This window comes from Puma concolor, chromosome E2 (genome assembly GCF_028749965.1).
Source record: "Puma concolor isolate L17-30 chromosome E2, mPumCon1.1.hap2, whole genome shotgun sequence".
NCBI lineage: Eukaryota > Metazoa > Chordata > Mammalia > Carnivora > Felidae > Puma > Puma concolor.
The window spans coordinates 35,974,839-35,997,476 of record NC_141681.1 but is presented as its reverse complement, the minus strand read 5'-3'; the positions used below and the strand labels follow the sequence as shown (position 1 = coordinate 35,997,476).

General features: G+C 41.9%; 2 protein-coding genes and 1 long non-coding RNA gene across 6 annotated transcripts in view; 2 read left to right on the top strand and 1 right to left on the bottom strand.

The window, feature by feature from the left end:
* Positions 1 to 14,295, top strand: part of LONP2 (lon peptidase 2, peroxisomal) — a 104,710-nt gene extending 90,415 nt beyond the window's left edge. The window contains exons 13-15 of the mRNA XM_025920780.2: positions 9,992 to 10,199; positions 10,614 to 10,804; positions 13,886 to 14,295. Coding sequence (XP_025776565.1) covers positions 9,992 to 10,199; positions 10,614 to 10,804; positions 13,886 to 14,107 — 621 coding nt within the window. The 3' untranslated portion in view covers positions 14,108 to 14,295. The remainder of the gene's footprint in view (positions 1 to 9,991; positions 10,200 to 10,613; positions 10,805 to 13,885) is intronic.
* On the top strand, positions 10,811 to 12,721 carry LOC147573488 (uncharacterized). Its single transcript, XR_015244819.1, has 2 exons — positions 10,811 to 11,237; positions 11,455 to 12,721. It is a non-coding gene; the product is annotated as an uncharacterized LOC147573488 (long non-coding RNA).
* Positions 14,296 to 19,454: 5,159 nt separating the features above from the next.
* Positions 19,455 to 22,638, bottom strand: part of SIAH1 (siah E3 ubiquitin protein ligase 1) — a 31,540-nt gene continuing 28,356 nt past the window's right edge. For 3 of the 4 annotated variants that reach the window (XM_086689509.1, XM_025920783.2, XM_025920782.2), the window contains one exon: positions 19,455 to 21,399. In XM_086689509.1, the coding sequence (XP_086545635.1) occupies positions 20,549 to 21,397 (849 nt within the window). In that variant the 5' untranslated portion in view covers positions 21,398 to 21,399 and the 3' untranslated portion in view covers positions 19,455 to 20,548. Of the gene's footprint in view, positions 21,400 to 21,947; positions 22,026 to 22,638 lie in introns of all 4 variants that reach the window. The other variant, XM_086689508.1, reaches the window with a different exon arrangement.

The following is a 22,638-nucleotide window of genomic DNA, read 5'->3' as shown; positions in this document are numbered from 1 at the left end:
ATTGAATTTTAGTGCTTTATGTGATAATAAGGCTTTTTTAAATTTTTTTTTTTTTTTTCAACGTTTATTTATTTTTGGGACAGAGAGAGACAGAGCATGAACGGGGGAGGGGCAGAGAGAGAGGGAGACACAGAATCGGAAACAGGCTCCAGGCTCTGAGCCATCAGCCCAGAGCCTGACGCGGGGCTCGAACTCACGGACCGCGAGATCGTGACCTGGCTGAAGTCGGACGCTTAACCGACTGCGCCACCCAGGCGCCCCGATAATAAGGCTTTTTTAGAGAGCCAGGGACCTTGTCCATATGCTCTTCTGGAAACTCGATCTGAGCTCATTCTCTGCCCTCTAGTTCCATTTTATGAACAGTGTCTGACTTTCCTCCTTAGAAATTCTATATTCCTATTAATTCCTAATTAAGGATTTTTTTGTGTGTGCTATCAAAGGCTTGGGAGACAAAGGTAGGCAAACAGACTAGTACAGAATATCTGAAAACATGAGCCTAGCGTTAGCTTCAGACCCAGATGGTATCTTTGTCCAGACCCAGATGGTATCTTTCAAATATCTGTCATTTCATTGTTAATAAGTTTTAAGTTTCTTTTAGGTCAGAGCCACGAGCCCTATTTCTATCTTTCTCCCTAACTGTCCCTCACAGCAGAGTGTCCAGTCAGAAAGGCCTGAGCCCTAAGACTGAGTTGAGGCAGCTGGATGGAGAGGTATTGAATCTATGCCTGCTGAGTACATTTCAGAGGATTCTTATGTGAGCTTAATTTATGGGTCAGTTACTAGAAAAGAATTTTATTACACTACTGAACATAGCATCTTTCTTCAGAAGCTTTACCATCACCTCCTCCTTTCAGTTTAAGGAAAAACAAGATTTTCAGGAGAATAAATCTGATAAATTATGCAGAAGATAATCTCTTCATCTGATTTTTAAAATCACGAGTAGATAAGGTTTTCCTCAAGTCTTAAAACTGAGGAAAGGAAAAATAGTCCCCAAACCCATCTTGTTTATCTGTTTAAACTCTGAGCTGCATTAAAGCTAATGAGCCTCTCTGTAAAACTCTGTTACAAGAATAGAAATTTGTACTCTCAACAGTAAATCTGGTCTTGAACAGTTGAATCAGAGGCAAATTGGGTATTTGAATTCTTCAGTTATCATGGATTTAAATTTTGAAATGTTGTAAGAAATGGAGCAAAACTTTCTTTGGTGGAGAAAGTGAACAAAACCTGCTTTTCTGTTCTGAGAGAATGCAGTTGCCTTGAGAGTAAAGATGTAAACAGGTTCTGACTCCTGCATTTCCAGTGGGCTTTTTTCTCTAAGCTTTCTGGAACAGTACGTTCCAGCAGTCCTTTGGGAATTTAAACTAGAGCAACAGATAAAAACAAAATATCGATATGTGTTTCTGTTGCATATACCCTTCTCTCCTGGCCATTTCTGCTATTAGGTTTGGAAGCATTGTTGACATTCTTGGAGCTTTGACCAAAAAAAAGAGGAAAAGAACAGAAATGAGAAATGTCACAAATACTGTTCAGCAGCTCTAGAGAAACTCATTGTATTTCCCCTTGGGCATCTGAGCACTTTCACCAACATGAATCTGAAAGGTAGAGTCCAGTGGCCATTTTGCCTTTATAAATAGCATCTTAGAATGGTAGGTCTGGTATTTGGGAGTTTGGAACATTTCGTTCATCTTTTCCACACTTGAGAGGCTTCACCCTGTAGCCTGGGGTTTCTGTCTGCTTCTAGTGGTCTGATGACCTTCAGCTCCAAACTTCTTAATCAGCCTTGCCTGAGCTTTTGCATCTCCAAGATTAAGATTTATGGAACATCTCTTTGTTGTCCCTGAGGGCCATGACTGTGCTGGGAGTCTTCCATTTTACACCAGGGAAGAAGTTTGAAGAGATCAAATGAGATTAAATCCATAAGGTACAAATGGCAAAGTCAGTATTCAGACTCCGACCAGCTGATGGCAAGTCTAGTATTCTTTCTGCTCTTCTTCAGTACTGTGTCAGACCAAGCTAATTCCTGCCCTTCTCTGCTAAAAGAGAATGGCTTGAAGTATGGCAGTTCCAAAAAAAAAAAAACGCCATCTGCTCTACGTCAGATTTTTGTTTATATTCTTACCAAATGTAGTGCTGTGTTTTGGAATGGGAGAGGTTGGGATGGGTTTCTTGGCTACTTTTTGTGTATATCTGTTAGGTATCAGGCACCACCGAAGACCCTCTCAAAAATAAGACATCTTTGAATCCTCAGTTATGGCCTGTTTCCAAGAACAGATGAGGAAACAGGCTTAGAGTGTTTAACTAACTTGCAAGAAGACACATCTTTTGCCAGAACTGAGATTTGGTTCAGGCCTGACTCCAGAGGTATGATCTGTCTCTCACGTGAGAGAGATGGAGCACCAGCACCTGGGCAGGCCTTGGTTCTCACAGGGGATTCACAGTGGCCAGTCACTCTTCATGCACTCCCAGGTAAAAAGTCTGCAGAGACATTACACTAAGAATGTTGGAGTATGTGTAGAGGTGATCCCACAGTGTTATAAGGCACCTTTTTTGGTTTAAATGCCTATGTTCTCCATAAAGATAAAAGTCTAGGGTCTGTCATTTTCTTCTAGAGTTTCATTCGTTCAGTAAATAGTCATTAAGGCGCTGCTGGCAAATACAGTAGTGAACAGGCAGGATTCAGTCTCTCCTTTCATGATACTTTCATAGCGAAAATGAACAGGTTAACACATAATTCCAGGTTGAGGGTGGTGCTGTAAGGAAGGCACACAGGCAGGACTGACGTCAGGTCCACTGCTCCAGCACCATTGGAGGCTCATTTTATAGGTAGACTCGGGCTTGCTGGTGGATGATGGACAGGGAACAAAGGAAACAGTCATCAGGTGGGAGCAACAGGATCTTTGGATGGCGGTGCCATCTACTGAGGCGGGAAAGACAGGCATGGAGGGCAAGGGCTGGTGCTCCGTTGTGAACATGTTAAGTGTGAAATGTCCGAGGCACAGGAAAGGAGACGTGTGGACATGCAGGCCTGTCCCTCAGAGGAGAGGTCTAAGGTGGAGGTATAAATTAAAGAACTGTCAGAAAAGAGAGGATATTTAAAGTCCCAGAAATGTTGAGGTCACCAGAGGGAAAAGTATACCTAGAAAAAAGCAAGTAGCCTCAGGACAGGCCCTAAAGATGCCAACAGTTAGGGTCATGGAGAAGAAGAGGAGCCCTGGGGGAAAAAAAAGTTCGGAAGTAACAGGCAGGTAAGAGGGAAATAGGTTTTATGCTGCCATGAAAACAAAGGAGCATGGCAAACAAACAAACCCTCATGAAGGAGGGGACATCCAAATGTGTTTGCTGTTTGTGTATTAGCTTTGACATGGAAGTCCATGACCTCGAAAGAGGCGGTCCACAGGGAGTGGTGGGCATGGTCGATTTGGGAGTGTGTTGGACAAAGAGTGGGAGGTGACAGGAAAGTGGATTAGTGTGTGGGCAACTCTTTTCAGAAGCTGTGAATGATTGCAGAGAAATGAGGTGGCTCAAAGGGAGTGTGGAGGCCACAAGAAGAATGTTTCCAAACGGAGCCCTGTTTGCTGATAACAGCGATCCCGTAGAGAGAGTAGGATGGATGTTGCCAGAGGGTCAGCGGGTACAGAGTCTTTGGGAAGGTGAGCTGGGGGTGGGACCGAGAGTGAAGGGCAGGAAATGGCATGTGTGTGATGAGGATCCCTTTGTGGGGGTAATGAGGAAAGGGGCACAAATAGTGAGTCCCTCACAAGAAAATGGTTATAATGTTGGAACACAGGTTCATTTGTCACACAAGGAGAGAACTGAAGCTAGGACAGAGCAAGTGTATGATGTGAAGGTGGCAGAAGCAATGGTCTCGAGGACAAGCGAACTAGAAGGAGAAGAAAACGATCAGGGATGGCAGGGTTAAAATTCAGATTTCAGAGGTGGTGTGGTATCTGTTAGTGATAAGGGCCCAGAGAAGAGTGGCTGAGTTACAGTGAGGAAACCGTTGTTGGAACTGGGGAGGTGTTCAGAGAATCCAGGAAGCAGAAGAGCATCAGCTGTTTTCTGAGGACACCGTAGGTGATAGCTGGAGGTGGATGCTAGCACGACATAGATGATGGCAGGATGCGGGGTGGTGAGGAAGGAGAATAGTGTTTGAAAGCAGAAAATGGGGAGAAGGGAATGAATGTGGGAAAGCCAGCTGCAGTAAACAGGGGTTTAGGAGAAGGAAGGAGGAAGAAGGTCGGAGAGGAGCAGGGAGGCCTGTCCCTCACCTGGTGATGAGCCCAGCCTCCCCGAGTGTGATGTGTTCATCTGACACAGGGGGTAATTGTATGTATGTGTTTGGGTGGATTTTAGAGTTTGGTGAGGTAATGTATATAAAACACCCACATAGTGCCTGGTACATGCTAAAAAAACAATGCTAGTTCCTGCAACCACTGCACTCTGTAAAAACTAACAGGACCATTCCCAATCACCAAAAAAAATACATATATTTTAAAAAGAATGTTGTTTTTACTGTTTTTGTAGTCCTGATTTTATACCTGCAATTAATAGTCTTATACCACCCCTAACTACTTACTCTCATCAAAAAGAATCTGCAAAAATATGTTACTACCAAAGGTGTGACCAACCTAACAAACGAACAGTGAGGGAGAAAGTAAGATGGCACATTTTTACTAACAGTTAACATTCCTTTAGAATTCCCTACACAGGTGGGAAAATGAGTTCTGGGAACTTAGTCTAGATTTCAAACTTAGGGACAGTATCATAGTCACCTTTTCCAATACAAGGAAATTTCCTAAAGAAACAAGTTCAATTAAACGCACTTTAAAAAAGGAAAGGAAAGATCTCCCTGCACTGGAAGAAGAGGTGCGAAGGAGCAGGCATGGGTGCAGGTGTCGGCAGCAGCCTAGGTGGCCTGCATGCCATGTGTGCTGACATGGGGCACGCTACTTTAGAGTCCTTCCTCAGAAGCACGGGCTGGGCCACATCGAGGTACAGAATCAAATCACAGCTATTTAATCTTATTTAATCTGGTCAGTTAGGAGATTGCCATTAATAACAGCTCAGTTGTAATTACTCTTACTGGTTACATGAATACCCTAGGGACGGGACAGGGAATGAGAATCCTACAATTTTCATTTGCACCCCAGTGAAAGCAGGAGAAGCCTCCACATCACTGGGTACATATCCTAGCTGGCCAGTCTTGCAGTTGACTAAATATCTCCGGGGGGTGACAGTCTTAAACTCTCAGATTGTAAATGTAGTGACACAGAAGAACAGGTAAGCTCTAGTCTTTATGGTAAATTTAATTTTCAGCCTCAGAAAACCAGTCATCCGTGCCTTAAGTGTCTACGTTCTGTCCATCCTGCTAGTCCTGAGATTGTGTTAGATATCTGAATATTACTGACTCTGTTCATATTTTGTATTAAAGCCTCAGTATTGGCTTCCTGCAGTGGTGTACAAAAAGTCCGTATCTGAAGGTCATTTAAAAAATAATATTAAAGGAAAGAAGATAGACATGCAGATTTTTTAAAACATCTTGAATAGAATGCATCCAAAGGTGAATTCCAGGAGATTCCATCAGCTTATCTTTCAAACAGACAAAATCAGGTGCTAGAAATGGGCAGAGTGTGAACACTAATGAAATGCCCAAAAGAATCGCAGTGGTAAATTACTTCTCGGTTCCACAACATTTAAACATGCTGTTTACTACAGCACTGACGCTGCACACGCGGCCTGGCCCAGCGCTCACCACGGATGGGTTATGCTGAGAAAAGGCTCTACTGACGGGCTCTGAAAGCAGCCAGCTCTCTGCAGTGTGGCATCAGGCCAGACAGGGGCTATTTAACACGGCTTTGAGAGCGGACAGTCATGGACCCCAGCCACTCTCCAAAGCAAACGGGATCTGACCTTCCCTTTTGTAAACACAACGGAAACCAATTTACAAGGAGAAAAATCAAATATTCATGAACTGCAGGCTTAGGATCTCAATACAAAGACTTTAAAGAAGTTGGCAGATGGGTAGCTGCTGCGGTGACGGCCCTGCGGGAGCAGAAACGCTCTCTGAGGTCTGAGAGAAACCAGTCGACAGTGTGTCACTGCTTAACCAGCCTGCATGTGGACCACCACCCTCTGGGGGCTCGGGTTGTGCATTCAGTGCCGTACTGAGTTTGCCCCTGGAAAGGAGGCCCCTGGAATTATCCAGTCATTGGCGCCTGTTGGCCTCTCTGTTATGATAGCTTCCTGGCCCTTCTCTGCCCAGCAAACTCTTACTCATATTTTAAGACTCTTCTCAGCCTCTTCCATAACCTTGTCCCAGCTCCCAGACAGGGATTCCTGCCTCTTCAAGGCTCTGTAGATGAAAGCACTCGGTAGGTCTTCTGTCATCCTCTCTCGGTGCTGGAGTAGAATTGTGCCTTCATCTAATGTCCTCAAGTAGTCTGTCAGTTCTAAGAGGTATTCACTTTGATATCCTGCCCCTTCAGTCTGTAATGGAGCCTAGCTCAGGATGCTCTGTAAAGCACTGTTGAATGAATGTAAAACTCTTGATCCCTCTCATGAGGCTGCAGTAGTAAATAAGGTAATAAAGCTGTGAGCATTTATCTGGGCTTGGAACAGTCACAAAGAGTTGTATGTATTTACTGTTTCAATCAATTATCACTCTTTCTGGTTAATCAAGGGGGATGAACAGTGGGAAATTGGCCATGATTAGTAAGTACTCAAGTGCTCCTTAAACACTCCTGTCCATTGAGCTGTTACGAATGCAACCATTAATTAGGTTTTTCATTAAATATTTTCAACACTTCTTCAATCTGCATATTTAGATGATTGATTTACATGATTGCACAATTATTACAGAAGAAATTGATCATTTTTGTTGAACAAGATGCAGTTAACAGATCAGGATAATGGAAGCACAAAAATATACAGGTGGGAAATTGAATGACAGAAGTGAACTTGAGATGCTCATGTTCCACTTTGACATCTGGGGGGGGGAAGCATTCTCCACTTCAAGCCGAGGCTCGTCTTGGCTAATATAACTGATGATTCCACAGACTACTAATGGAATTAGAAAGTAATAGAAAAGTACTGATAAACATAGTTTTGAAATTATTGTGTCAAATCACTTTTTTTTTTAATGTTTGTTTTTGAGGGAGAGAGCGTGAATGGGGGAGAGGCAGAGGGAGAGGGAGACACAGAACTCGAAGCAGGCTCCAGGCTCCAAGCTGCCAGCACAGAGCCCAATGCGGGGCCCAAACTCAAGCCAGATCATTAACCTGAGCCTAAGTTGGATGCTTAACCGACTGAGCCATCCAGGCGCCCCCGTATCAATTCACTTTTTAAGGAGTGCTGTGAAATACAAATTATTGGGGTGCCTGGGTGGCTCAGTTGGTTAAGCTTCTGACTTCGGTTCAGGTCATGACTTCATGGTTGGAGCCCCATGTAGGGTTCTTTGCTGACAGCTCAGAGCCTGGGGCCTGCTTCGGATTCTGTGTCTCCTTCTCCCTCTGCTTCTCCCCTGCTCTCGCGCATGTGCTCTCTCGCTCGCTCGCTCTCTGCCTCAAAAACAAACATTTAAAAAATGTTCTTAATTAAAAAAATGAAAACAAATTGTTGTGTAAGAAGAGGTTAATAAAATGAGCAGAAAAGGAGCATGTGTCTTACATTCACATTTACTTCCACTCCCATCATCTCTGAGGGAAAAATAGAAACCTGATGCTGATTGTTACAGTTTCAGAACACATGCCCTCAAAAAGTGTGACTCCAGGTGCTCCTGCCTGGTTCAGTTGGTAGAGCATGCAATTTTTGATCTCGGGGTTGTTCGAGCCTGGTGTTGGGTATAAAGAGTACTTAAAAAATAAAATCTTAAAAAAAAAAAAGTATGATTCCAAGTCTAAGAATTAAAGATTCTTTACCTCTTCGATAACTGCTATTAGCTTTAAATCACAGAGGTGCTAGGTTTGCTAGTAATCAAGCCCATCAGTTCTCCCGCCTGTGTTTTGTTAAATCACAGATTTGTCATTTTCCCATCTTCAGGTTAACATGAGAACACTTACCATCAAGTCAGAATACAGTGCTTGTGGGCCTGTGTGATTCGGGTTTGGCCTTCTGTACTTACCTGCCCCCCATGCTTTGAATTAGCAATGCATCAGTTCCTCAACCCCAAGTACCAGGCCTCCCAGCAGATGGAGAATATTGGAAAACTGGCTTGGTTTCTCAAAGTGACATAGTAATCAACAAGCACCTTACTCCTGACCCTGTGGGGACATTTTTGGTATTATTCTGACAAATGAGTTTTGAGGATTGAGCTATAAGAAAGGGATGGTTCTTGTTATGGCTAACAGAATTCTGCCAGATGGCTTTTTCTGTTAACACATGATTCAGTGCACTGAGGATAATTCTCTAGGATAAGTTCACTCTGCTCTAGAAAAGAGCCATGTGGTAAGACAGGAACCATGGGCAAATTCCCACCCAAGGTAGATTTCATGAAGGTATAGAGAAGTGATTTGTATTAGAAAGAAAGCAAGCCTTGTGAACACTTTTCTAAATAGTTGCTTCTACACTTTTCTTAAATAGCACTGATCTTGGGGCGCGTGGGTGGCTCAGTCAGTTAAGCGTCCACCTTCAGCTCAGGTCATGATCTCCTGGTTTGTGGGTTTGAGTCCCACATCGGGCTCTGTGCTGACAGCTCGGAGCCTGGAGCCTGCTTCAGATTCTGTGTCTCCCTCTCTCTCTTCCTCTCCCCTGCTCGTGCTCTGTCTCAGTCTCTCAAAAATAAACAAACGTTGAACTTTTTTTAAATAACACTGATCTTTTGCATATTGATCTTTTGTCTTTCTCTTCAAGTAAATCTAGAACAGGTTTACACAAATGCAAAGCGGAGAGAAGTGAAACCCAGTACACAGTATCGGCTCAATTAATACTATAGTTCGGACTTCCAAATCTCTGTCACTTATCAAATATGAAGTTAATTAGAATTAAATTTGTAAATATGAAACAAACTTAAAATAATGCTATATGGCTTACCACTAAATATAAGTGCCCAATAGCTTTTGTGAATGCCTCACATGATTTTGAAGTATTCTAAAGTCAAGATTTTCACCATCTAAGCCCCTTGGAAAAGGAATAAAATCATCAACCCAGCCCTTTAACCAGAAACTCAGATCATTGATCCTGCTGCTCTCAGGATGTTCCCTCTGGTGGAAGAATTTCATATCTGCATTAGCAGTGGGTTGACATGTGCCCCGTTCCTGATATGGATAACTTCTGTAGTATAAGAAATGTGGAGGCTCAGAGGGTGATTGTGTTTCAGCTGTACTGTTAGGTTTTATGTGCTTTCATAACTTGGATGAACTGTTTGGCTTCATCACCTGGCTCGTGGTTTCGGGCAAGTGGACACGTTCAGTTTACAGTGGCAGTGAGGGCACACAGTAGGCCTCTAAGCGCATGCAAAAGGATCTGGGGCATCATGAAGTAATATTTTATAGTGTTTCTGCAGCAGTAACAGAGAAAGGAAAGTGGCAGAGAAGTAACATCTAAGGGTTTTAATATCTACCTTCACACTCGTCTTCTGGAGCTAATGGTTCTTAAACGTATATTTGAGAAAGGGCTTCTGGTTTCTGAAACAAATGAAGGTAGGTTCTGGAGTATTTATAAATATGTAGCCTAATAAAAATATTCATAGATAAAACAGTTGGGTTTGTTCCTTCAAAATTAGGGCAGGAACTAGATGTGGCTCTTAAAGTTATTCAACATATTCTAAGGTAAAATTGTTTCTGATAAATGCCAAACAGGAAGTTTAGTTTTTCTTCTGGAGGCAAAGCCACACATCCTAAGTGGTGACTTCAAATCATGTGAAGTAATAAGTACTTTGAGTTGAAGCTTTGAGTTCAGTTTAAACTGAAGAAGTAGGCTCTGGTAACGTGATTAGCCAGCCGGGAAGTAATGGCTGTTGTTGACTGAACTGATCATTTTTCTCCTTTCTCTCAAGGTGTCTGAGCGGTTGAGTCAACCAGGAGTGGCAATAGGTTTGGCCTGGACCCCCTTAGGTGGGGAAATCATGTTCGTGGAGGCAAGCCGAATGGATGGCGAAGGTCAGCTGACTCTGACTGGCCAGCTAGGAGATGTCATGAAGGAGTCTGCCCATCTTGCGATTAGCTGGCTCCGCAGCAACGCGAAGAAATACCATCTGACCAATGGTGAGCGGCCTAGCCCCGGCAAGAGGTACAGCCGTAGCAAGGAAGAGCAGTTGGATCATGATTCGGGAGGCATCTCACAGTTCTGTGACAAGGATTAAGATGAGCTTTAAATTAACAGTTACACCTCCAGTAAAGTATAAACCTTTGCTTAAATGCCCTTAGAAAATTCTAGTTCCCATTTTAGGACTATCTGGCTAGTGCCTAAACTAGGAACTAATTCCGAGGGTTTGTTTTCAGCTCCACTCAGAGTAGAATGAAATCCTTCTTCCAGACCCCCACTCTGATTATACTGCCCATTAATATTTTGAGGGATTCATTTAACCACAACAGTCATTTTTATCTTTTTTATTTTTTAAGAGGGAAAAAAAACAGGTTTAATTTTTCTACATTAAAATCCTTATTTCCTTTTTTAAGCTTCTGGAAGTTTTGATCTTCTTGACAACACAGACATCCATCTGCACTTCCCAGCTGGTGCTGTCACAAAAGATGGACCATCTGCTGGAGTTACCATAGTAACTTGTCTCGCCTCACTTTTTAGTGGGCGGCTGGTGCGTTCGGATGTAGCCATGACTGGAGAAATCACATTGCGGGGTCTCGTTCTTCCAGTAAGTCTTAAGAAAGTGATTTATATGGTTTTCAATTTTTTTAATTTTAAGTTTAAATTCATAGTAGTTTGCCTTCTTCCCAAAAATACCTTCGTTTAAAAAAACACTAACTTTTTATACTTTGTAACTAGCTCCTATTTTTCAATATTGATGAAATAAAAGAAAAACTGACAATTTTCCCCATATTTTCCCTTCTAAGAAAGAAGACTCATGAGGGGAAAAAAAGTATCAGTCTGGTCATCGGCGATGTCAGCCACTGAGGTGAAGAATTGAGACTGTTGTAGTTAGCAAATTGTTAACTAGATAGCTTTTGTGTAAAACAGGATAGCAGCTAGTTTTAAACTTTAAGCGAATTTTTCAACCTTTTAAGTTCCTGTGAGACCTCCTGTAGATAATTTAGATTACTGTAGTTGATAGATTTGTAGAAAAATAAGTATAAAATGGAAACTATAACAAAGACTAGCCCTGTCTAATGGCTAAATTCTCAAAAAGCTTTATATATATGGAGCTTTGGGGCTCCCCGCCATACCCTAAACTACTTCTAAAAACACATAAAATGCAGAGAACTTGAGTGAACATTTAGGGTTCTAAGTCATTAATTACCAGTACCAGTCTATAACAGAATTTGGGCAGGTTCATAGCACAATGAGAAAAGAAACTTATGTTCTTTATTCTGAGAGCACCTTTATTTTATGAGGTAATGGTGAAAGTAGATCATAATCACAAATTAAGATCACCAAAACTGGGGCACCTGGGTGGCTCAGTCAGTTAAGCATTTGATTTGATTTCAGCTTAGGTCATGATCTCTTGAGCCCCACATCAGGTTCTGCAATGACAACTCCGAGCCTGCTTGGGATTCTCCCTCTCCCTTTCCCTGCCCCTCCCCTTCTTACGTGCACCCTCTCTCACACTCTCTCAAAATAAACTTATATCAGTTTTTAAAATTCAACCAGGAATTCAACCATATTCTAAACCCTATTCTTATGATACATTAGTAGGTCTACTCAAAAAGAATGTCTGATCCCTTTTCTTCTACCTTACCCAGGAATTAACTGCATTCCAAGAGACAGTAACGGTGGTTAATACTAGCTGTGCTAGTAATAGGAAATGTAAATACTTTACAGACCATGAACTCTTCAACCTCCTAGTTCAAGATGGTAGACTAAGCAGAGTGAAGGCAATACAAGCACTCAGAAATGAGCGGGGAGTCAGCAGCTGAGTTCAGCCAACTTCTGGAAGAAAGTATCCTGGCTGATGAAACAATTGGAGATAGAGACAGTCGTCCCAGCAGGAATCTGGGAAAAGCAAGGGCTCATAACCAGAAAGCACAGACCAGGAGAGCAGGAAAGAAATGGGAAACAAAATGAGGGGATTCATAGAAATCTCCATAGAATAAGTGGTTCTTCCACTTGCACTCAACCAGGTCCAGGCTTTCCCAGCCCCACGGGGAAAGTTTGAGTAAGCCTCCAGTTTTAAACCTGTCCCATGAGACAGAAGAAAAGCAGCAGCATTTAAGAGAAAGACTTGCTAACGCTGGCAAAGACCATTCAAGAACAGAGAATAAGACAACTTGGATTTAAAACTGTTTTAGAATTAGTCAAAGAACTGTTCAGAAAAAAATAATAGAAAAAGCAGGCAGATCCAACATTGAGCTATCAGGCATTCTAGTAGACAGAAAATGGAATTGAACGTTTCCTAGAATTGAAGGTTATCTTCAGATTGAAAGGGTCTACACCAGCTGGGAGAAAGAGGTCGTCCCCAAAGCCTTTCAGGTAACCAAGGAGAAAGTTCTCTCATTCTCCTGTGACACCAGATGTACGGTCCCTTCAAAATTCTGATGGAAAATGACTTGAAGTCCAGTCTCGTATACACCTTCAATAAAATGTGAAAGTAAAATGGTTATTTTCATACATGCAAGGAGTCTGTTTGTCTTAGATTCTTTGTGAAGAAGGTACTTGGAAGGTGTACGTCAGCAGCATACCGAAGAGCCTAGAAAGAGGAGGACAGCTGTGCAGTAGGGCCTGGAGCAGCCAGTGTCAGTGCAGGTGGTTGGAGGGCTCTGAGAGCTGTCTCCAGGGCTTATGTGTTCTGGGTGGTATGACTGAGAGCTGCATTTGGAGTCTATTGCTGTGTAACACACCACCCAAAACAATGGTGTTTGTTATTACGGTTTCTGTGGGTCAGGAATTCAGGAGAGGCGTAGCTGAGCTCTTCTGCTTCCGGATCCCATCATACAGTCAAGACAGCAACCCAGTCACAGTCATCTTAAGGTTGACTGGGGCTGGGGATCTGCTGCTTCCAACATGGTACACTCACATGACTAGCAGATTGGTCCTGATTGGCAGGAAGCCCCAGTTCCTCACCTTAGGGCTTCTCTGGGGGCTAGTGGGTGATCTCAAACATGGCAGCTGGCTACCTCCAGGGCAAGAGATCCAAGAGAGACATATCTAGCAGCAGCAGCAACTCTCATTTTCTATGGGTTAACTTTGAAAGTCATACAGCATCACTTCCCCCACATTCCATTTATGAGTCACTCAGCCTGACCTACGTTCAGGGGGAGGGGAATTAGACTCCACCTTTTATGAAGGGACCATTGTGGACATACTTTAAAACCACCTAAGTGCCTAGATCATTTGGGATAGATTTTCTTCATCAAGTGGCACAAAGGTTATGGCTTTAAACCTGTACAGAAGGAGAGATCCTGGCACCCAACTAAGCTCTATAGGAATGGTATCTGTGGTCAAGATAATGTAATGCTTTTTCAGAATGAACCTATAGATAAGATTTTGATTACAGAATGGAATACAAATATTAACCTTGACAGTGCAAAAAGGGATCATGGACATAAAAGGTGCTCATTACTGAAAATTTAGAATTTTCCCCCATTAAAAGGACTGAACACGAAATGTAAAACAATTTACTGTTTATTAACCTTTTTAATGGCTTTCCTAGCTCATGCTGTAACAAAATGGAAGATGATTTAGACGTTTTAAAATAGCTGTGAAAAAAAAGTTGGGTCAGGGATCTTTTCACAGCCGGAGGATGTCCAGAAATCTGAGTAACTTTCTTCTCTCCTCCTAGGTGGGTGGGATTAAAGACAAAGTGCTGGCGGCACACAGAGCAGGATTGAAGCAAGTCATTATTCCTCAGAGGAACGAAAAAGACCTTGAAGAAATCCCGGGCAATGTACGACAGGATTTAAGTTTTGTTACAGCAAGCTGCCTGGATGAAGTTCTTAATGCAGCTTTTGATGGTGGCTTTATTGTCAAGACCAGACCTGGTCTCTTAAATAGCAAACTGTAGGCCCAAATCCCAACTTTTCAGAATTGCAAGTTATGAAGTGCCAAAGGGCACAGAAAAGGTTTTTGTTCATACCAGTGGAGGTAGGCTAGGTGTCCCTAATCTTTGAACATGATCACGACAGTAACCTCACTCAAATGGCTGTTGATTATAGAAATGTTAATTGAATAAACGGATTGATAAAAATTGAATTCTTGTCTTCAGTGGAATCATTACTGGCCTTGGAGAGGTACAGAGCATCAGTTCTCGGTGTGATGCCTGAACGGGAGCATCTGTACTGAGAACTTGATAGCAATGTAAATTCTCAAGGCCCACCAGCAGACCTGAATCAAACTCTGGGTGGTGAAGGCCCAGAAATCTGCTTTGGGAAGCCCTGCAGGGGATTCTGATGCACAGTCAACATCAGGAACCATTGGTATAGACCTTAGCAGAGTCACCGGGAGACATTATCAAATCCCAAAAACAACATAGAAGGGGTACTGGGCAAAGATGAAAATATCACCATTAGTCTTTGTGGAAACTATTCAATGAGGTGAAGCTGTGGTGAGGTCTACACACCCTGGTACTGGTGCCACTAATGCTGAAGGAAGGGGCAGTCAGAAAGTGATCATTTACACCAGGCTGGTGGCTCATGTTAGTACACATCATGTTAAAAAGAAGTCCGGTTTCCAGAGAGAGGCAGCCATCCACCCTGGGAGGGTCCCCAAACTTGGTATCCTGACTCTTGTCACTTCCCGTCTGTTCCCGGTCTGCTGTGCCAGTTCCCAGATCCAGTACTTTCCATGGTCCCTTCTCCTGTGACTTAATCTGGGCTCTGGAGAAGGAAGTCGGGCTCTTCCAATTACTTAGCTTTTCCTTACCTGTAAAATGCAAGCAATAGTACTGAAGTCCGTGTTCCCGTGAAGATTGAGGAGAATGCAAGGTTCAAACAATGCTGACGTTCACAGTCCTGTGTTAACAGAATGATGGAACACATGTAGATACTGGGGAATGCCTCAGAAGAGCATGGGGTCTGCAAATTACCTAAATACCTGCCAGTAATGTGTTCTGGAATCCCACATCCAGATCTAGGGTTCTTTATGGCTGGTGCGAGAGCAAGCATCAGGGCATTTAAAAACATTTCACGGACTATCCTCTCACTGTCAGGACTTTACACTTCTCAGCCATCCTTACGGGGGAGGAAAATACAATGTTCATTGTCAGCAACCAGAGGGAGCTGATCCATACCCAGATCGCCCTGACTCCTTACACCCAGAAGTAGCAAAAGAACACAAAGTGGGACACTTAACCCATGTTCTTCCTTAAGAGTCCTGAACACACAGCTCTGTACGCATCTGAGCAGCAGTAGGGCATCCCCGGCGCCCCCTGCTTCAGCACGCACCCCTTTCTAAAGAGCCAATGGCAAAAACCCAGGTGTGTAAGGACATTATTCAACAGCATGACCTTTGTTTCTCTGGGATTGGTTTTGGTTTCTCATTTCATTCACTTGTTTTTATTGTGACAAATGAATATGCCATTTTAGCCAGTTTTAAGTATGTAATTCAGGGAAATTATATTCACAATGGTGTGTAACCATCACCACTATCTATATCTAGAGCTTTTTCAGTATATGTGCTGCCGAAGCGAGCACTATCCAGAGCTTTTTCATGATCCTAAACTCTACCCTCTGAACCATGACTCCCGTCTCCCAGCCACCCCTTTTCTCCATGAATTTGCCAATTATGTAACCTTTCGTATGTGACCTACTTAGTGTGTTGTCAGGGTTCATCCATGCTGACCACATGCATCAGAAGTTTCATTTCTTCAAATAACAGGACACTGTGTGCACGAGCCCCATCTTACCCATTCATCTGTTGAAACTTTGGGTTGTTTCCACCTCTTGGCTGTTGTGAAGAGTTCTGCTAATAATGAGTGTACGACTAGCCATGTCCCCTGCTGGCCAATTCTTTGGGGTATATGCCCAGTAGTAGACTTGCTGTTCTTAGGAGGAGTCCATGCTTAACTGTGAGGAGCCACCAAACTGTTCTCCTCCGTAGCTGCACCATCTGCCGTTCCTGCCAGCAACACACACAGATCCCAGTCTCTCCACTCCTGGCCACCACTTTTCCACCTTGGGAATAGCCATCCCCATGGTGTGAGGTAGCATCTCTTGGTTTTGATTTGCATTTCCCTAATGACTAATGATGTTTTTTTTTCCTAGCATTATGTTTAAAGTGTTATCTAAACACCCTTTTTATCACAACCAGCTGGGGATTTTTATTGAAAATGTTGACTAACTCAGAAATTCTAATTCAGTAGGGCTAGAGAGGCCTTGGGATGTATTTAACCAGTACTCTGCATGCCTTTTACGTATGAGCTTTTAAAACTCTTGAGTATGAAAACTAAATAAAGCTTTAGGTGTCTTGGTAATCAAGAAATTCTATATGGTCTACTTAAGGAATACACATTTTTTACTTGATTCTGCCTCTTTTGTTTGAACCTGACCACTAACCATATTATCAGGGGCAGAGGTTTTTAGTGCTTTAGATTACAGTGAAAAATGGCATCTGATCATAAAGTATTTAACAACAGTTTATAAATCTGTGATCACAAATAAGATCTCCTGGTTATATGAGTGGTATTTAAAGGCTGCTAAACCTACCTGAATTTTTTTAGTGTAAGAGAGGGGGCAAAAATGTGTGTGTGCTGAGTGAAACACAAAGATTTCCTTCTTTCCTTCTCTTCCTTGACATCAGTCAAGACTTGCTTTCTGCTCATAGCACAAATTCTCTTCGTAAGAGTGGGATGCAAATGGGTTTCATTTCCAGTGCCATCTCTGGTAGTGGCTGCTTGAAATGCACAGGATTCAGACACCCATCTTTGGACACCGTGCCTAGTTATGTCTACGCCACCAGGAGCTCACTGGACTAGATGCCATCCATGTTGTGGGGTAATCAAGTGCTGAGGGTATAGTAGGCTGACTTCGTATTTTCCAATTAGGAACCACTAAAATGAAGTAAACTTTCCCATAATTAAGTGCAAGAGGACACGATTTTTCTATAGCCACTCCCATACATGTAGTTTGCAGAAAGAAATGTGGGCCTTAAAAAACTAATCATTATAATAAAAATCAGCAAAACAAAAAACTGTTCTCCAACAATCAACATATAAAACTGGCCCATGATTCAACCCAACAGAACAAATTCAAGTTTAAGAATGTAAGCGCAAAAGAGGAGCACCTGGGTGGCTCAGTAGGTTGAGTGTCAGACTTCAGCTCAGGTCATGATGTCAGGTTCATGGAGTTCGAGCCCCACATTGGACTCAGTGTCAGTGCAGAGCCCACTTGGGATCCTCTGTCCCCCGGTCTCTCCCAAAAGTAAACATTAAAAAATACATGTATGGGGGCGCCTGGGTGGCTCAGTCGGTTAAGCGGCCGACTTCGGCTCAGGTCACGATCTCACACTCCATGAGTTCGAGCCCCGCATCGGGCTCTGTGCTGACCGCTCAGAGCCTGGAGCCTGTTTCAGATACTGTGTCTCCCTCTCTCTCTGACCCTCCCCCGTTCATGCTCTGTCTCTCTCTGTCTCAAAAATAAATAAACATTAAAAAAAAAATTTTTTTAAAATACATGTATGAACACAAAAGAACAAAGTTTAAGAAGATCACCTATCCCACCCTATACAATTCCCTGAAAGAAAACACCAAGACACCAAATGACAGGGCAGGGCATTAATAGGAGAAAGAACACTGATTATAACAAAGATGATTAAAATCTCAAGTGGACCAAGAAATGGCTATAGATCTCATCATCCCTCTAGACCAAGAATATGAAGATGACTTAAAATATAGTTAAGATTAAGATGTCAACCTTATAGCTGTCAAATTACATTTTGTTTACTATAGTAGACAAAATTTACTATCTTAATTTGCATAAAATAGCAAAACATGAGGTTACAATGAAAGAGAAAATCCTACACACTGCTACTCTGTGTCCATTGAAACCTCTCCAGAAAGTGATGATAAAAAAAGTAACAAGATCTTTAAAAAAAGGATCCCAAGGATAGAATCAGGAAACATATAGAAATGTTCACAGGTTATTTATAAATAGCCAGAAAAGATTTACATGGATAAATTGGACAAAGCAGTATCTAACATCAGGAAACTGGATAAAATTATAATTAATCCTCACAAACATTTCCCAAAATGGTGTCTAAAATTATGCATTGGCTGTGTTATGTGTGAGGGCATGAAGGGGTTATAAACGATCAAAACACACGTAAATACACAAAGGACTAGAAAAATAAAAATGTTCCCAGTCATCTCTGAATGGACGCCTACATCTCTCTCTTGCATGTGCCATTTTCTCACCCCCAAACCCTACACTGAGGACACACTACTTTCATAATCCGAGAAACACTTCAAAATATTTTAAAAACAAAATGATACACTTCCACCAAAGTATTCAATACATCAAATGAGGAGGGAAAACTGCTTTTCTAAAAACATGCTAACAGGAATAGACCAAGATACACCTTTGTGGTTGACCTTTCACCACAAAAATGGCTATACAAGCAGATGTTACAACCAATTCAAAAAATAATGCTTATGTCAGGGAAGAGACTACACAAATCTCATTTCCTGGAAATGGTTACCAGAAGTAAACTCTGGTATCCAGAATTGGTGGTGGGAGAAGGGGGTAGTCCAAATTAATTTTAACTGACTTTCTAAGTTCAGTGCACCTGTAAAAACCACACAAAATGATCTTTGGCCATTCAGAAGGCAATTTCAGAATCCTGTCAGGTGCCTCAGGGTAATTAGCAAGTTAAAGATACAGTTCTGGTTAAAGGCATAATAACAGCAGCTAACATTTGCTGGGTACTTATTGTGTGCAAAGCACTGTTCTAGGTTAACTTACTGGTATCACATCTCGCCCTCTGGGGTAGCTACCATAATTAACCCTATCATACACATTAGGAAACTGGGGCCCAAGGTCCCATGGCTGATAAGTACAGTAGAACTAGCACGGCATGTAGGTCCTTGGAAGTCAGCTGTAGAGCCCAGGCTCATAACCATTTTGCTATGAAATACTAACTCATCTTTATTGTGTTTCTTTTTCTTAAGGGGGAAAAAGTGATCAGCATTTTAACTAATTACAATTAGTCTCCTAACAGAATTGTGAGAATACAAATGTAAGCAAGAGGGAAGAAAAACAAGACTGTGTAACGGAGGCCATATACTTATTCTTTTGCTTAGAATAATTCTATCACACTTCAAAATGCAGCACACTGTTTTCAGTTATGAAGTACAGAATTGAATGGGAAAACTATTTGGATTTTAATCAAACTTAGAGCTAAAGCAGACACGTTAAGAGTTTTTAATTTGCCAGATATTCTTTTAATGAGAATTATAAAAGACCAAAAACATTTTTTGCAAACTGCCTTTTTTTAAACAAATGATTTGCTTTTGATTACAAATACTGTCTAAGACGATGCCTTCTTTTGCAAAACCAATAAATACAAGAACAAATTTTAAACAAGTGATTTGTCCAAGATATTTGGAAGAAAAAAGCCTGATTTTTTTTCCAGAATTTAAAAAAAAAAAAAAAAATCAGTATTCCCTAACCTTTTAAAGAATAAGTTCAAAGATATGACTCAAGTGGAGAAAAAGAGACAGAGACAGAGACCATCTTATAACTGCTTTAAATACCTCCTGATAATTCTGATGTTACCTTTCCTTTCTGGAATTCATATCTTCACAAAAGAGTTGAATTGAAAATATTTCTAATGAACTGATTAATGAGGGAAAGGAAAATACGTACTGAACACACATGTATAAATTTTACCATAAACAATTATGCATATCAAAAAGACACTAACTTTAAAAAGGTACAAAATAAAGTGAGGAAAAACCTGAATTACAGAAAAGAAAGTCAAATTTATTTAATGAAAAACTAGAATTAATAAAAATTAGCAAATACACACAAAAAAATATACACACACAGCAGCACTATGTATTGACTCACAAAGGGAAAAGCAGTGGCCCAAGACCACGCAACATGGCTTGTCGGTTAAAGAAAAACACACACACACACACGCACACGCACACGCACGCACACAAACTTGCAGGCACACACACAAACAAAAACCCGGTATTTTTCAACAGTACACTCAATCTACAACACAAATTGAGAATTATTTTACAATGCTTCCTTTCTTAATACAAAAGATGCCCATCTTGGGTGTATATATTTTTTTCAGTGGTTTACTGTTGACTTATTTTTAAATATATTAGTGTTACTACATGCAACTGTTTCCTGTATTTAACAGCCTTTCCTCTTATTTACCTTCATGTGTCTAGCTTCCACCTACCAAAAGTTTCAGGTTGGCAGGCAGATGGGTGCCTTATTCTCTGTGAAACTGAATGCAATGGTTTTAAACACTGGCCAGAAAACATTTGATTGCCATTTCAACACATGGAAATAGTTACATTGATGCCTAAATTGCCATTTTCTGCAAAAAGCTGTGCAATGCTGGTGTCAAAGACTAGGCAGTCGCTATTCATAATGGCTGTTGCAATTCCCTCATGAATAGATCGTGGAGTCGCTTCCCAAGTCAATCGCCGCCTATGACCATTTAGCTCAAGTCGATAAGCAAAATTTTCAGCTTGCTTGCGTGTTCCTATCAGCTGTACAATTGCAAAGAACTGCTGGTGACCGTCGTACTTTTCCTGTTTCTCCAGGACTAACATGAAGTGAAAGCCAAAACAGGACTGCATCATCACCCAGTCAACAGCACCTGGAAGATTAATGTCTGTAGCAAGGAAAACTATATCCTCTCCCTGTAGGGTTGTAATGGACTTATGCTGATGCATCAGATGGGGCATTACAGCATCCAAAGAGCCTTGCCATTTACAGGAAGCACCGGGGCACGGACACGAATAAGGCCTAAACTCACAGAGCTCTTCATGGTCTGCTTTTTCTGTGTGTGGCAGAGTTATTTCACATCCAGAAGAGGCATATTTACAAGGGAAAAGTACGGAATTGGCCACCTTCTCCATAGCCAAGTTGCGAATGGATCCCAACGGGCCCCGGCAGGTTGGACAACATGTGAGCTTTGGGCGACAGTTGCTACAAACAAGATGGCCACTCTGACACTGAAGAATGGGTGGTAACACATAGTCAAAGCAGACCGGACACTCAAAAAGACTCGCCAAGTCATTATTGGATGCGGTTGTGCCAGTCAGGGCAGGCACCCTCTGGGACGGCGTACACTTTGAGGTTCCAGTGGGTAATGCTGTTGCAGTCTGGCGGCTCATTTCTGTAACAAAAACCATAAATAAAAATAAAAAGAGGCAGGAGAAAAATAACTACAACTATCATTTGTTTCATAAATAATGTTTACATGCCAGAAATACTTAAGTTTCATGCAAAACGTACTGTGAGCAAACGGATAAAAGGAACACAGACACCGGATTTAAAAACCGTAAATTACACTAATTACACATTTTGATTATCAGGAGTTGTATACCAGACAAAGCTCTTTATCAAAATGTTCCAGAACACATGCAGAATTCCTTTTTAAGAACTATTAAAAATCTCCTTGGATGGACTAGACGACATGGAATAAATGCTGAAACAGAAACTGGGCCATAAACTACTAAGAAACACCATTTAAGTAGCTTAAGCCCAATCAGATCAGTTTTGACTGGACTTTCTCCTCCCTCTGTCTCTGTGTTCAATTCCCCTGCTCAGTCTATTTCTTTCCCATTCTGAGTCAGCCACCAGCAGCTACAGGGAGCTACAAGTGATCCAAAGGGTCACCAGGGCACTAGCTTTGGTTAACACCGCCTAATGGTAAACAGTTACCTGCTTTAGACATGGATTTGGGGAATGGAGGGGGTCTGCTGCCATCCCATCATCCATCTTCCTCTAGTAAGTCTTCCCCTAGAACGTTAACATCAGCTAGGTATTAACCTTGTTTCCCACTGATCAGTGCCCCACACCTCAAAAAGTGGGGGGAAGAGAAGAGAAATGGAGGGCCATCTTCAAAAGTTCTAAGTCTGGTACTTAGAGAAAGTACATCTTTCCAGTCTAATTCCATTCCCCAATATAAATCAGATATAGTATGCAAAGGGGAAGAAGAGTCAAAAAAGAAAAAGAAGGTAAATAAAGATAAAAGCACCAGAGAGAGACACAACATTGGGGACAGTATAGTCAAGAGATTAAGAATTCCTTGTACCCTACCAGTGTTGTGGAAGCATTTATCAGCACAGCAGTAATTATTCAAGACATAAACGTCGGGGAGCCTGGGTTGCTCAGTCGGTTGAGCTTCCAACTTCGGCTCAGGCCATGATCTCATGGTTTGTGGGTTCGAGTCCTGCATTGGGCTCTGTGCTGACAGCCCAGAGCCTGGAGCCTGCTTTGGATTCTGTCTCTCTCTCTCTCTCTCTCTCTCTCTCTCTCTTTGCCCTTCCTTTGCTAGTTCTCTGTCTCTCTCTCTGTCACTCAAAAATAAACATTAAAAAAATTTTTTTAAAAAGAGATAAATGTCATCTTG